This window comes from Triticum dicoccoides, chromosome 1A (assembly GCF_002162155.2).
Source record: "Triticum dicoccoides isolate Atlit2015 ecotype Zavitan chromosome 1A, WEW_v2.0, whole genome shotgun sequence".
Lineage (NCBI taxonomy): Eukaryota > Viridiplantae > Streptophyta > Magnoliopsida > Poales > Poaceae > Triticum > Triticum dicoccoides.
Window position 1 is genome coordinate 424,863,319 of NC_041380.1, and position 16,496 is coordinate 424,879,814.

The 16,496-nt window shown below is 44.2% G+C and overlaps 1 protein-coding gene across 1 annotated transcript in view; it reads right to left on the reverse strand.

Annotated features, from left to right (window-relative positions):
• Positions 1 to 16,454, reverse strand: part of LOC119353513 — a 99,526-nt gene extending 83,072 nt beyond the window's left edge. Inside the window, exon 1 of the mRNA XM_037620136.1 lies at positions 16,252 to 16,454. Coding sequence (XP_037476033.1) covers positions 16,252 to 16,454 — 203 coding nt within the window. The remainder of the gene's footprint in view (positions 1 to 16,251) is intronic.
• Between the last annotated feature and the right edge of the window lie 42 nt (positions 16,455 to 16,496).

Below are 16,496 nucleotides of genomic sequence, written 5' to 3' on the forward strand. Positions count from 1 at the left end.
TCATACTTGATGGTTTTTAATGTACGACTTATATAAATTTATGGTAGCATTTCAGATATTGTTATGCCACGTTGTTGCGATGAAACGTTAATTATTAAAAGGCCCCAAAGGAAGAATTGAAGTTGAGTTAGATAAAAGGAAATTCGAAGAACAGAGCAAATGTGTTATGGGTGATTCCAAGCCAGTGGAATGGTCTAGGCTACCTAAGTATTGGGAGGATATGTTATAAAGAGAAATCACCATGTGAATTCCCTCGATTTAAATGGATCTAAGATCCATGTAACTTATTTAGCTGAGTTTTAAAAAGGGTGCAAGATGACATGATGCAATGCACATGATGCAAAGATGAATGCAATGAAAAAAATAAATCACACGATGAATCTCAGAATCCATGGAAGGCATCTGTAGCGTCGGTCTCGGGTCGTTACACGGGCGACCATGGAAGTTAAATGGCTCGCTTCCTAGTGAGGCGACGCAGCGTACAGCTCGCACACTTCCTGGGGAGCCTGCGCATATGAGGACATCTTGCATGCCTCTCAGGCAGACTGCGCAGCGGACTGCACTCACACGCCTCTCGTTCAGTCAAGCAGTTGTCCGCACGGCACCTCCTAGCCATTAAAAGTGTGATGTGTGGCGTCACATGAATGTTTAAAAGAACGCACATGACTTAAATTGTAGAAAAGTCTGAGATGTTAAATCGGCAGGTATTTGTTTCAAAATGCCTTTGTTGGCTGATATTCGAGTGCGCCTTCTCTCAGCATGGGCACGAAAAATACCACAGCATGTCGGGTGCCATTCCATGATAGCATGCCAAGTTTCATGAATTTCAGATAAGTTTTGGATTTACTAGTATTTAAAAACAAAGTATCTCAGCATTTTGCCGACAATCAACAGTGCCCTGGTGTTTTAAATTCCTTCCCATTTCTTGCATGGTACCTAAGCATGTAGCCAAGGACACACATTGATATTTCAACCCATTTTTCTGCACTGGAGCATGTGTATGTACTTCAAATTTGAATTATGCACATAAAATGCCTAGAAAACTCGGTTAATGTATAAAAATGCCCAAACGAAGCCCGAAATTGCAAATTTTAACATGACACTCCTGTTGCTCTATGTTGCCACTGTGAAAAAAATTGAAAATGGGAAGAGGAAACAAATACCGTTTCATCCACCAAGGAGGCACATTCCCTACCGAAACCATGAGGCTTGTTGTCGAAAGCTCTTGTATGTGAGAAGCTTATACCAAAACCTGCCTCAAATGGGACAAAAATTTTACCACACCATGTTGATGTCGTTCCATGATAGCATGCCAAGTTTCATGAATTTCAGATGAGTTTTGGATTTACAAGAATTTAAAAACCATGTATCTCAATGTTTGTGGCCGAGCGACGGTGACAAGGTGTTTGAAATTCATTCCCATTTCTTGCATGGGACCTAAGCATGAAACCAAGGACACATATTTGATTTTTTTCAACCAATTTATATGCACTGCAGCATGTGCCTATAGTTCAAATTTGAATTATGCACATAAATACATAGAAACTCAGTTAATGTATAAAAATGTCCAAACGAAGCCTGAAAAATTCCAAAATGTAACACAACACTCCTCTTGTTCTATATTGACACTAGAAAAAAAATATGTGTTAATGCTTTGTTCGGGTACTCTAACTAAAGGAGGTCTTAATATCCCTTCGTTTCTGCTAGGCCCCCGCTGCCACGGGAGGGTAGGACCAAAGATGTCATGCAAGTTCTTTTCCATAAGCATGTATGACTATATTCGGAATACATGCCTACATTACATAGATGAATTGGAGCTAGTTCTGAGTCACCCTAGGTTATGATTGTTACATGATCGATCGCATCTGGTATAATGCTCCATCACCGGTCCATTGCCTACGAGCTTTCTATATATTGTTCTTCGCTTATTTACTTTTCTGTTGCTATTGTTATCATCACTACAAAATACCAAAAATATTACTTTTGTTACCGTTACCTTTTACCACCATTACCACTACTATCATATTACTTTGCTACTAAACACTTTGCTGCAGATATTAAGTTTCCAGGTGTGGTTGAATTGACAAATCAGCTGCTAATACTTGAGAATATTCTTTGGCTCCCCTTGTGTCGAATCAATAAATTTGGGTTGAATACTCTACCCTCGAAAAATGTTGTGATCCCCTATACTTGTAGGTTATCACACCTCTGCTACGACACGTGTGCGTACTACATCGACCAGTATGTACGTACACATTCGCGACCAAAATGACAAAGCTACGTACGCTTCGACCAGGTGGGTCCCGACTGTCAGGCACTTCCTTGTGTGCGAAGATATAGCTGGTGGGTCCCAACAGTCAGGGGGGCGAATCGTTTTTTCGGACGCACTTCCTTGTGTGCGAAGATGTAGCTAGTGGGTCCCAGCAGTCAGGGGGAATCTTTTTTTCGCGAAATACGGTGGACCGTCCGGTGGATCCCCGCTGTCAGGTGCAAGAACAATTATTTTGTGCATAATAAGGAAGCACTTCCTTGCGGCTGCTGTGGACCCAGCTGTCAGCCTCTCCACGTACAGTACTCTTCCGATGGAAGTCGGTCGTTGAACACATTGAACACGCCGCGCCGAGAGCACCAAGACGGTAGGATGACGGCGAGCCCTAGGAAGGGGATGACGCGGAGCCACGGAAGACACGATAGTGGATGTCCACACGGAGAGGAGTACGAGGGTTCACTGGTTTGGCTGCGGTGTGAGGCTACCGTCGCCGTAGAATAACAGGGGGTGTGGGTGAGTAGAGGGATGGCCTGGCCAGCGGTGGGAGTAGTAGGGGGCAGTGAGGCCTCCGCAGCATCACAGCTGGCCACAGGAGGCAGGAGCATGCGACACGACTGGCGCTGGTTTGGGCGGTTGGAGCAAGAAGAATAGAGGTTGAAGAAGCACTACGGCCGTTGGATGGACATTGTATGGTCACCGGAGCTAGAATCGTTCATATATTGACTAAGTTCACAAAGCCCTCCGTCCCCGTTAACTTAGTAGGCCCACAAGTCAGCCTCCCACTGCAGTGGGTCCCAGCTGGCAGGGGGTATTCATTTTTTTGTGCACAATAAGGAGGCACTTCCTTGCGTGCGAAGATATAATTGGTGGGCCTGACCTATCAGCGAAGGGAACGTTTTTTTCATGAAATACAGGGGCCCTTCCGGCGGGTCTCAGATGTCAGGTGGAGGAATCATTATTTTGCGCGTAATAAGGAGGCATTTCGTTGTGTGCGGCCGTGGACCCAGCTGTCAGCCTCTCCACGTATAGTCCACTTCCGATGGATGTCGTTCGTTGACCACGTTGACCACACCGCACCGAGAGCACCAGGGTGGTGGATGAAGGCGAGGCCTATGAAGGGAATAACACGGAGCTGGTGAAGACATGGCAGTGGCTGCCCACGTAGTGGAGAGTAGGAGGGTTGACTGGTTCTGCTACTGTCGCAGGAAAATAACATGAGGTGTGGGTGAGTAGAGGGATAGACAGGCCAGGGATGGGAGTATACTATGGGGTCGTGAGGCCTGCCCGGCAACACAGCCGACCATGGGAGGCGGGAGCAGGCGGTTCCGATGGCGCTGGTTTGGGCGGCTAGGGCAGGAAGATCAGAGACTGAAGAAGCACGATTGCCGTTAGATTGACATCTAATGGTCTGACGCTGGTAGAGTCGATTGTTGACTAAGTTAATTTTTGAGTAACCTTGTGTTCGCATGAACTTAGTAGGCCCACAAGTCAGCCTCCAAATCTGTGGCAGAAAACATATAGCCCATTTGCTATTTTTCAATAATTTGCAGTCCATTTGCTAATTCTTAAGTAATTTATTACAGCCCATTTTCTGCCCAGGACCACGGTCAAAAAGTTCAACCTTATTTTGCATATTTTGGTGGAGTCCGAACTTTTGTGATCCCGAAATGATAAACATTTTTTAAGAACTTATTGATTTGCCAAAAAAATCGTTTTGTTTTTGTAAGCAAATAAGACGTGGGACAATTAAATTGGTTTAAGGGAAAACCAGTGGTAAGAAAATCAGCGCTGGGAGGGAAAACAACAAAAAAATAAGTATGTAAATATGAAAGGGAATTTTATGTATTTTCAATATAATGATACTTGTATATGAACTAGTAAAACTATAGGTAGATACTAGAAAACGGATGTAGGACATGCGTTTCAAGAGGAAAATAGAACTGGGCTGTGGGTTTGTTTCAGTAAAAAAACTGCCTGCGGATGTTGTAAGAAAAAATATAACTAACACTAGTGGGCCAGAGGCCAGTAGATACCTGCTGGATCTTTGTGCCCCGTTGTCGTCATGGGCTGGGCCTGTTAAAAAGAAAACCAAGCCTGGGCAGTCTACAACCCAGTTGAAACTTGCTCGACCTAAAAAACAATATACATGCTCAATAAATGAGAGAATTCTGCAAGTACAAACTGATAACTGTCATGCAGCAGGGATATTGTTTTTTCATCATGATAATAAGTGCATGCACTTGTTTTGAAAAATTTGGGGAACTGGGAATTCGAACGGTAGGTGCTTATGCTACCCATCAAATAAATCAGGTGCCTGATAATTCGTTTTGAAACAAATGATTCATGTTTATATCCACGTCGACCCTCGGCATGATGCTTGGAAGCAAATGCCAAGTTCATACCAAAAGATCATTAACAACAATACCAACTTGCGGAAAATAAGGTAGTACAAGAACCAATACCAAACTAACTTATAATCTTTTTTACTCCTGGCCCTAGTGTTCGTCTGGTGGAAAATCTTGCAGAGGACCAGCTCCCGCTCCTTCTCTTGCTCCAGGTCCCCGAGTTGGTACTGGTGCATCACCCAGTTGGTCCTCTACTGGTCAAAGTTCTTATTGGTGTGCAGCACCAGAACCTTTTTGCTGCCGGCCGTTGACCATCACAGGTGTAACGCCCCGGACACACCCGCCGGTGGTCGTTACTCCTGGCAGGATCTAGACTGGCCCCACAGATCAATACTAGTCTTTTCTGCGCACTTTGTCCTCACTCATCCGCACCCGGGAGCAACTTCCCGGCCGGTCACCCATTCTGACACTACTCCAAGCTGAGCACGCTTAACTTTGGAGTTCTGTCTGAATGGGCTCCTGGAAAAGAAGAAATTCCTTATTGATATGAGTAGTCTATCATCCCTAATAAGCCAGGCTATCACAACCGGCAAGGTATTGCTGGTGTTGTGCCACATTGCGTGCATGCCGCACTCCGACTGTATCTTGCAACGCGTCCACGTGCCCCTTTTGTATGCCCTGGAATTGCGCTGGAACAAATGCTTGCTTAGGCCACTCAGTGTGGTACCTGCAGTATTGTCGAATACAGGTTTTAGTGTACGTAGTTGGCATTTTCATAACATCTTTGGCATGTTGCAGTCACTTGTTTCACTTTTTATTAACTGTCAAATTGTAATTGCTTCACCAGGTCTGTGTCTAAAAAGAAAAATAGAGGTATAAACAAAGAAATATGTTTGTGCAAGTAGACGGCCAATCGGTGTCTTACCTGGAAGTTTCTCAGGATGGGTGTAGCATATGCCGTGCTTGTTGTTAATGGTTGGTATGAACAAATCGATGGGAGGGTGAGATCCCGCGCTGTCAGCACTCATTTTAGCCTTAAGGTGCTTGATTAGCTCCTGATCCATGGGATCGAACTTGACGCCAGCCGACAGCACCGGCCAATCCTTCTTCGACTTGCATCGGTTAATTCCAGTTATATGGTACTCAATGTATATCAATCGACTGTTTTAAGTGAATGATGAAAGATTTCGGCAGATAAGTGGTACTCCCAATCTGAAGTCCAGAATACCCGAACACGCCGCCGGGATTTTTGTGTCACCTCACACGCAACGTGTTATCACGTCAATTCAATGTGTGGACATGATGAATAATTTGACCGACGTATACTAGTACTGCTACTGTACTACTTACTAGTCGTATTTAGTGTCACATTTTAACCATACGTTTAACTAACAAGTACGCACTTGAAGCCTAATTGATATATATATATAGGGTGGGTCTATTCTAACAACACCCCTTAAGACCTTATTCTAACATCACTTTCTTATTCTGCTAACACCATCGAGATGACCCGTAGCTAGAAACTAACCCCGGAAAACAAAAAACCGAACTGCACCGGACAAAAAAACCCCACGCCCCACCTTATCTTCCCACTCTCCCCACAACCCTAGCTCCCTCCCAACCCCGTGCCCCTACCCTCCCCACCTTCTCTGTCGACGCCGCCCACCACCACCTCCCTACCCACATTGTGCCCCACCTCCCTCCCCACCTTCTCCGGCGCGGTGCGCCCCTACCCTGCACACCTTCTCAAGCGGCTCCGCCCACCACCACCTCCGACCATGTTCCCCAGCACAACCTTCTATGCTGGCCGCTACCTCTCTTTCTCCCACGCCACCTAGCACTCATGGCGAGATCCGTCCGCCCCCTCGGCCCCTGGCGCGTCCTCAGCCACCTGATCCGACCGCCGTCGACCCTCAGCGTGGAAGCCCCCCCGCTTGCGCAGCACGGCGCCGAATCCGGGGAGATCTGCGTGGGTGCCCCTGTCCCGCGCCACCGAGACCGCCCCCTGCCCTGTGCCCTTCTGATGGGAGGATGGGGAGGAGGTGCTCCATCAACGGCGAGGTCAACGGCGGAGGTCGTGGCCTTGCCTTCCCCACCTCAAGCATGTGGTCGAGGCCCCACAGGTCGCCGCGGCTCCTAGGCAGACCGGCGACAAGCAAGAGGCCGTAGGAGGAGCGTCCGATGGTGCTAGATTCGTCCACACGAGATCCATGTCGCGGGCGCGGGGTGGGCAGAAGGAGTGTACTCCCCCGGGCATCCAACCGTCCTTGCGGGATCCTCGTCGGCGGAGGCCCGTCTGTGCAATTGCTGGATCCCGGGAAGTCCACGCATCGTGGCTGTGTAGTACGCGCATTGTAGCCATGCAGTTCCCCGGTGACTTCCGGTGGAAGAGCAGTAACGCCGCCCCTCTCACACCCCCTCCCCCATCCTTAATGCAGGTTTATGCTCGTCGATGGCTCCTTGCTTTTCAGGTGACCAATTGCTTTTTCAGGCGAGAAGAGGAGGAGGAACTCTACCCACTGTGCAGTTCATGCGACGCGCTTGTGTGGTGCGGAACTCATCTGCATGTAGTGCACTGGCCATGCGCGCAGTCTGCCTCCCCCGCACATGCGTGCAATACACTTCCCTCGATGGTGTAGTTCTCTGTTGGGTGATGCAGTTTGCCAGTGCTAGTCTATGGCGTGGACAAGTAGTTCGACGGCGCCCTTGGAATTTCTCAGGCATTTGCGGGAGCCTTAGGACCTCTGTTTGTGATTTTTTTATTGCAAGTTGTTTTTACTAATTATTTTAGAGACCAGTTTGTGTCATATATATGTATGGATAGCTGGTGGCGGCATGCAGTTCAACCGAATCGGCATAATATGTTTATTTACTCACGCAGTTCGCTCACCCAAAAAACTTCAAAAAGAAGTGCAATTGTACCGTAACAAAATAACTATTGCAGTGCACTTCTCTCTTAATTTATATGAACCATAAATCCTCTCAAATTCTCAATGTATATGCAAGTACGAGTAGTATACAACAAGTCAGTATATAGTGTTATTGGTGTTTGGTGCAACAGTAACATGTGTTTCTTCTCTTCTATGTGCAAGCATGAATTTGGTCACCATGTTCTTTAATGTGAAGAAATCAATCACTTGGTGCACTTCCAGACTTCTCTTTCCTTCATACACTACTTACTACATATATCAGTACATGGTTGAAAATATCCAGTACCTGTATGTGTGTCTCCGCCATAGTAATTTATCCAAGGAAGCACCATCTATTTTTACATGCAGTGCATTGACATGTTTTTGCAGCTCTCTCCTCCACTCCTTCTTGTTCACGAGGGGACAAGCGCACTGCACTAGGGGTGACCGGTGTCATACTTTTTTAAGTAGTTCATCTTGTTATGTATTTTTTTAGTAGTCATCTTGCTGTATGTTTCAGTTTGACCATGTTAATGCATGCAACTCTTTGCTGGTTTGGGTGCAGGTCGCAGGCATTTGTCTATGCAGTAAGCACTGAAACTTGTTCACTCATTAGCTATGGAGAGGTTCACTACACCGCTCACCATAGGATATTGTTTTGTTTTGTTATTTGCAGGAGGTTTTCTTGTCTAGAGGGAATCGACAGTACCCGGATTTCGCATGTAACTGCAGTCCACAGTACAGGGACCTACATCTCTCTCTCCCTGTCGTGGAAGTACATCACGAGCAAAAGGTGCCTGGAGGTGGGCGAGGTCCTGGCCTTGGAACTCCCTGCGCCTCCTCCCTTCTGCTGAAGTCGTTGGTCGCCGGTGTGATGCTAGACCAGGCGACAAGGGCGCTGGATGGGTCGTGCAGCGGTGCGGGGCATGCATCGTGCTCTTCTGCAGTCGAGGGCATATTGGAGGCATGGATGGCCAGTTGGGGGCATGGTGTTTGGCCATGGTGGCTGCTGACAGTGGTCAGAGGTAGTCCACGGCGAAGTCTATGTCCAAACAGACCGGATAATATTGGTTTTCATTTTAGGTCCTTTTTGCAATTTATCGTGTTATATAGAAGTTCATTTCAGTGGTTTTGTTGCACACACCCTAAGAAAAAAAAGGAATCAAGTTCATTAGGTGGGCCTTAGAGGTTCACCCCATGAAAAAAATGTGGCTAAGTATGTCCTAATATAGAGAATTTTGGTTTTTTGAGAGGTTCGCTCCTCTGTCCTATGCAGTTCTTTTTGTTTTGAACAAAGTAAACAGGCGAAAAAATGTAGCTCTAGAAAAAAATAACATTGCAAGAGGTTCACTTCCTTTTATTTCTGCCTTGTGGTTCACTTTATCCAACCGAAAAATGCAGTTCTCTAACATCGATCATGTAGTCCTCATGCAATTTTAAAAATTTAGAAAAAGGGAAAAAAAATCATGTGGTTCACTTAGACTCGTGTTGCGCTTCACTTATCCCTTCATGTGGTTCACTTGCCTCGTCTTTGAGGACCACTCTTGTTTGTAAAAAAAAGATGAGAAAACTCACAAAAACTCGTCTGAGAAAATGTACGTCCGACAACAGAAATCATGAAGTTCACTTGACTCTCTGATGCAGTGCGATTTTTGACTGAAGCAGTGTGGTTTTCTGTCGGATGAAGTTCACTCATTGATTTGGGTGTCGCGAAAAACAGAGTGTCCGCATTTCGCTAATTGTAAAATTGCCCTTAACCGTAAGGAATTAGAGAGAGTGTTCTACATGAAAAAGTTGTGTCTCGTCGATATCTTTCCAACGGCATATCAACTGAATCATTTTGACAAGCGGTTTGTAAAAAAATCGCAAAAAACGACCGCTGGTACCCGTTGTCCGCCGCACCATTTCCAAAATTAACTTAAAACCGTAAGGAATCTCAAAATCATTTCTATATATAAAAGTTGCACCTTGTCCATAGCTTTCCAACAACGTATTACACGCCTCATTTCGATAAACGATTCAAAAACTAGAGCGAAAACAGTACGGAAAATTGCAAAAATTTAAAAAAACATAATTCCGCGATTTAGTAAATTTGAAACTGCTCTTAAACCGTAAAGAATTAGAGAAAATAATGCATATGAAAAAGATATGCCTCGATGATATATTTCCAATGGTGTATCATTTGCTTTATTCCGATGAGCGGTTTAGAAAAAATCACGAATATACGCTCGCTGCCACTCGTCATTCGCCGCACCGTTTTTGAAACTGCTCTTAAACCGCGAGGGTTCTCGAAAAGTGTTCAACATTGCGAAGTTGCACCTAATCCATAGCTTTCCAACGGTATGTTGTAGGCCTCATTCCGATAAACGGTTAAAAATTAGAGCGAAAACAGTACCGAAAAAACACTGCGTGCAGTTTTTTTCGACATGAAGTTCGCTAGTCTGTATTGCAGTGCTCTTGTTATAGAAAGTGCAGTGCTCTCGCGTTGAGCGTGCAGTGCAGAAGTGTTTTAACAATAACTATTCTGCTAATATTAGCATAATAGACCGAATGTGTGTGTGTGTGTCTATATATATATATATACATAAACACTATTCTGATCACGGGATCAGAATAATATTTTGATTACAACCTGACCTGCCCCGCTAGTAGTACGTTGAACTTCCCTGTGAAATAGGTTGAACTTCCGCCAACATTGCCCAAATGGGGCTTGCGATACACCGTTGGAAAGCTATGAACACCAATATCATGACCCAACTTAAATTTTTGGCAAAATACAAGTTGTTTAAGAGCAGTTTTGAAAACCGTTTTTTCTTCGCACAAAAAACATGAATTGTATTTTCGATTGCATTTCTATACCGTTTATCGAAATGAGGCATATAATATGGCATTGGAAAGCTGCTGCAAAACCGCTCCTTCCACATGTTGAAAGTTTTCTCTAATTCCCAATGGTTAAAGAGTAATTTGAAAAAACGTAAAATTTCGTAAACCGAACAGCTGAGTTCATTTTTTCGATGTCATTTCTAAACGGTTAATCCAATGGAGGCATATGATATGGCGTTCGAAAGCTTATGAAAATGCGTTACTTTTTCATCTTGAAAGTTTTTTTCTAATTTTGATTGGTTTAAGAGTAATTTAGAAAACGGTACAAGTTCCACCGAGTTTGTATTTTTGAGCTAATTTTTTAACCGTACATCCAAATGCAGCAAATGATATGGTGTTGGAAATCTTGAAGAAATGCGAAACTTTTTTGTATATACTGTTTCTCCTAATTCATTACGGTTTTATGTCAGTTTTGAAAATGGCTGAAAACATATTTTTGCCGTAATTTCTATAAACTTTATCGGAATTGGGCAAATAATATACCACTGAAAAGCTACGGAAAATGCGAAAAAAATTCATGTTGATGGTTTTCTCTGATTCCTTGTTGTTTTCAAGTAATCTCGAAGATGGCGAGATCGTTCGTTCTGCCTTTATCGCGAAACAGATTCTTCAAAAATGCACCGCGTGAAGAACCTGAACTACTCGGCATGTCTACTTGAACTTCACTCTGTTTTTCACGTGCTTTTTTTGGCCGTAGCTCTCCATCCACTGCTCGTAGCTCTCCATCCACTCACCGTAATTGAGCAAGTGATATACCAATGGGATGCTGCTGTAAACACGCAACTTTCTCGTGTTGATCGTTTTTTCATACTCGCGACAATTTTAAAAGTTTTTCATCTCAAATTCTTTCACTATAGTAGTCGAACTTTCTGTTGTTTTCACGTTGAACTTCTGTGACGTATTTTCGTTTTAATTTTCTCATTCATTCGTCAGTGTTACATAAATGATATTATTTTTGTACAAATCTCTCTCACGGTAATTTTTTTTAATTTTCTCCGATGAGGACTTGAACTTACACAAATGATATTCATGCTGTTTTAAAGTAAATTAGAAAAAGATGAGATCATAATTTCTGCCTTCATCGCGAATGGAAATGCACTATGTGAAGTAATTGAACTTCCCGGGCACGTCTGTTTGAACTTCACTCTGTTTATGACGTGATGTTTTTGCCTGTAAATCCCAAACCACTTACCGGAATTGAGAAAATGATATGCTGATGGAAAGCTATTGCAAACACGCAAATTTTTCGTGTTGTTCAGTTTTTCATACTCGCGGCGGTTCAAAATATTTTTTTGAATGCGTAAAAATGTGTTTTTAATGCTATACATAAAACTTTTAAACCATTCATCGGAATATAACATATAATATACCATTGGAAAGCTTATGAATAGGAGCATCTTTTTCATGTAGACACACGTTACAAATTTTTATCGTTTAAGAGCAGTTTTATAAATGGAAAATACAACGTTGTTTTTTGCCTATTTTTTATATAATTGAAGGTCGGACGTCTCACACTAGAGATCTTGATCTTCACCGGGGGGGAGCACGTGAACATCTTGCAACAAACCTTTTAACCTTTTTGTTTTCTACTCTTATATTACTATCTAAAATGCATTCTTTGCAGTATTGAACTTCTCATTGTTTTCACCTAGAACTTCTGTCACGTTTTTTTGTTGAACCTCCCTCACAAGAATTTTTGAAATTTCTCAGGCCGAGCACTTGAACTTCTAGTAAAACAAATTTCGGCCTTTGCTTTTTGATTCTTTTTTTCATGCAAATGCACACCGTGTAGTACGTGAACTTCTGGCAGTTATCAAACCGCATTTCTCTCGGTTAGATGAAAATATCTGAGTTTTTTATAGACAGTGAACTGATCTGCCTTTTTTACTTCTAGGTTTTTTTAGAAACAGGAAATTTTGGTTTTAAAAAATTAAACTACACTATTTTTTTAATATCACCATCCTGATTTTCTAATAAATATTGAACTTCTTGTTATTATAATTTGAACTTCTAGATTTTTTGTAGAAATGACACTACTAGGAAAAGGGCTATAGATGGAAATGACACTAATGGCGCACCAGACATGTGGTGCGCCATTAGTGTCCAAATACTAATGGCGCACCACATCTATGGTGCGCCATTAGTAACAATTTTTTTTAATTTTTTCAAAACTACTAATGGCGCATCGTGGTAAAGCTGCTGCCTTGTGACCATGAGGTCACGGGTTCAAGTCCTGGAAACAGCCTCTTACAAAAATGTAGGGAAAGGCTGCGTACTATAGACCCAAAGTGGTCGGACCCTTCCCCGACCCTGCGCAAGCGGGAGCTACATGCACCGGGCTGCCCCTTTACTAATGGCGCATCGTGGGAGTGGTGCACCATTACTAGTTGAACTAGTAATGGAGCACCGCTCCCACAGTGCGCCATTAGTAAAAAGAAATTTTAAATTTTTTTAGTGCGCCATTACTAGTTCAACTAGTAATGGCGCACCACTCCCACGGTGCGCCATTAGTAAAAAAAATATTTTTTTTCAAAACTACTAATGGCGCACCGTGGGGGTGGTGCGCCATTACTAGTTGAACTATTAATGCCGCACCACTCCCACGGTGCGCCATTAGTAACTTGGCCCAAACATTCGCCCGAATGCACCCCCCCTGTGGATCGCCTTTTCAGTTTCAAAAAGTAAATAAAAGAAAATGATAGAAATTTCAAAAAAATAAAAGAAAATAAGATTCCCATGTGATATGTGGTCTAGTTGTTAGCAAAATTTACAAACATGAATTTTCAACTTTTTTGCAAAATCTCTCGAGAATTTGTAAAAATGGGCATAACTTTTGCGTACGAACTCGGATGAAAAAGTTTTTTATATGAAAAATCATCTACTCGAAAAGTTACATCCGAATTTAACTGGAGGAACCCCGTTAAACATTTTCAAAATCCCCAAAAACCTAACATAAAAAAAGTTACGGGGCTTGTAAGATCCGGAGGCAAAAAAATTCAAAAAATTTCAAACCTACTAGTGGCGCACCGTATGCTAGGTGCGCCACTAGTAACAAAAAAAATTGGTTTTGAAAAAAAATTGAATTATTTTTCAAAATATGATACGTAATATGATCGGGAAGTTTGAAATATTTTTTCAAAATTTCATCATACTCATGAACATGAACAAAGTCCTAGACATCAGCAAGGTTTAATAGGATTGATATGATAGATATATCAACAAGTGCCTGTGAAGTGAGGTGGTGCTCGGGTTGGATAGAACTATGAAGTTAAGCGTGCTTGGGCTCGAGTAGTGTGAGGATGGGTGACCTTTTGGGAAGTTTGACCACAGAGTGCGATTTGATCTGAGATTAAGCATATTGACTCGAGATTAAGCCATAGTGACCCGAGATTAAGAAAAAATAAATAAATTTGAATTTTGAAAAAAAATCATTTTTAAAAAAAATGAATTTTTTTAGAAAAAATGAAAAAAATTATTACTAATGGCGCACTTCTATGTGGTGCGCCATTACTAAGTCAGATAGTAATGGCGCACTACTGGTGCGCCATTAGTATGTGGTATACTAATGGCGTAAAAAATACTAGTGGCGTGCTACTAATGGCGCACCAGTAGTGCGCCATTAGTAGGCAAAACTGGTGCGCCATTAGTAGGCCTTTTCCTAGTAGTGTGAGTAAAATCCATTTTCTCTATATTTTTTGAAGTGTTCTATTTATTCAAGTTGAACTTCTTGGTTTATTCATTGGTAACGATGGAAATCATAGTTTTTTAATAACATTTGAGCTGCTTCGTTATTTAAATTTGACTCCTATGTTTTTTTAGAAACGAGGAAATTTTGTTTTCTTTGTTAAAAAATTGAACTATTCCATTATTTCATTTTGACCTTCTTGGGGTTTTTAGAATTTGGAAAAAATACATCTTTGTTACAACATCAAACACCTTTCTTATTTTATTTTATTTTTAAAATATCAACAAACATGGCTCACTACATTTTTTATTTGCACTTCTTTTACTATACGTGAACTTGTCCTTATTTTAATTTTGAACTTCTCACATGAAACTAATATTTTTTCATTGTACAAAGTATGTGTTGCCAGCTACATTGGCAAGACACAAATGCATAATTTTCTGTAGAAAACATTGGATCCCAAAGCACTCTGTATGTCTGAAAAGAATGTGTCATTAACCTTTCTTTCTCACACAAAATGTCTCCGAAGTACATAGAAAGAAATGACACATTAACGATTTCCACAATTTCTATGTCTCTCTCTCCATGAAACACAAGCCTCGATAGAAGCACACAAGAATAATTAGCACTTCAAAGCGGTGATGCATTTTGGAGAAGAAAACTCCTTTTTCCCATTCATTTTTGAGGGACCCATGAAACTGAAGCAACTTTTTTGCACCAACAGATACTACTAAACTTCAGACAAAAAGTCATTTTGAAACAACACATGGTCATAACAGCAGCAGGGAAGCGAGATTTCTACTATAGGAGCAAATACAAAGCAGTAGCGATCTGATCATTTGTGTTCAAACTTAGTTGGGTTCACAACATGAACTTCAAAAAAAATCTACACATCATACATCACAGCACGCAACCAACACACCAAGCGCTCACACAAACGCCAGCACGCACACACACCAGTGCATGAACAAACGCATTCAGCATGCACCCTACGCCTTGCTCAGGGCGCACTCGAAGGGTGTTGGTGGACTGGCCGTGGAGGTCGTGAGGACGCAAGTCGGACGCGGCGGCGGACGGGATGCGGAGCACAGGGCAGATGGTGGTCGCGATGGCGCCCATCCAAAAATGAAATCGCACACCACACAGCGCCTTGTATCCATGGACAAGATGCTAAAAGCAAGTAGTGTAAGCGATTAAGGACTCCGACGACCGCTCCTATAGCAAAGAGGTAGAAGTTCAGTTTTCATGTAAACTTCAGATTCAGAGGTGCTTCTCTTCCTCTGCGTGTGTCCGTACTAGCCAAAATTCAGAAAAGAAAATAGTCGCGAGAAGGAATGCTGATGTTTGCTGCACCTGGAGACATGCCACGGGAGTGAGGCGTTGCGAAGGTGTTGAGGCACCTAGAGACATGGGCAGGTCGCGGGGGCGCCATGGGAAGGTCGCGGGGCGCCCTGGGCTAGGTCGCAGGGGCGCCCTAGGGCAGATCGTGGAGGCGGTTGACGGCAAACGGAGGCCACCTCCGCGGTGGAAGCAGGGGAGGAAGGCCGGCGATGATCTGAGTCTACGGGGCGCGGCGGCGAGGTGGTCCAAGAAGGAGGTCGGCGACAGTGGAAGATGAAGGTTGGGGCGACGGTGCCGGTGCTAGTGGATCAAGGAGTCGGTGGGGCCAGTGGAGCTGGGGCGCGGTGGTGCGCGTGGCCGGGGCCGGTGGCTGCACCGGCGGGTGGAGGTGGTGGCCGCTGCACCGGCTTGGCTTCCTGGCGGGGGCGGCGGCGGTGGGGGGTGACGGCGGCGGCGTGGGGGTTCTTGGTGGGGGTGGCCGAAGTGTTGTAGGTGGTTGGGGCCAAGCGACGGCGCGAGAGGTGGCCGGGGCCCGCCGGCGGCGCGGGGCGGTGAGAGAGGCGGCGGTGGCACGATGCAGTTTGGGGGAGGGCCAGATGGGATCGGGGGAGGTTAGGTTAGGGGCGGGGTGGGGCAGTTTTTTCTATTTTTTCACCGATCGGTGATCTCAGAAACACTGCGCCCTATATATATATAGGGTCTGACATGATTCAAATAACTATTCTAATCCTGAGATTAGAATAGTGTTGTATATATAGGGCGCAGTGTTGTCCTGGGATTAGAATTACTATTTGGATCACACCGAGCCCCACCACTCACTCTTCCACCTCTCGGCCCCATCCCTGACCCTCGTCCCCACAGCGGAGCGCCTCCTGCCCCGCGGCCGGCGCGCCACCTCCCCTCCTCCCCCGCAGCGATCTCCCCTCCTCCCCAACGGCGGCGTGGCTCTGGAACGCCGGCGTGCTTTTGCCGGTCCATGGATCCCCGTGCGCCGCCGAAGGGCCCTGGTTCCCGAGTGCCATCGCCGGTCCCCGGATGCCACAAGCCGCCGCCTCCCTCCCCCT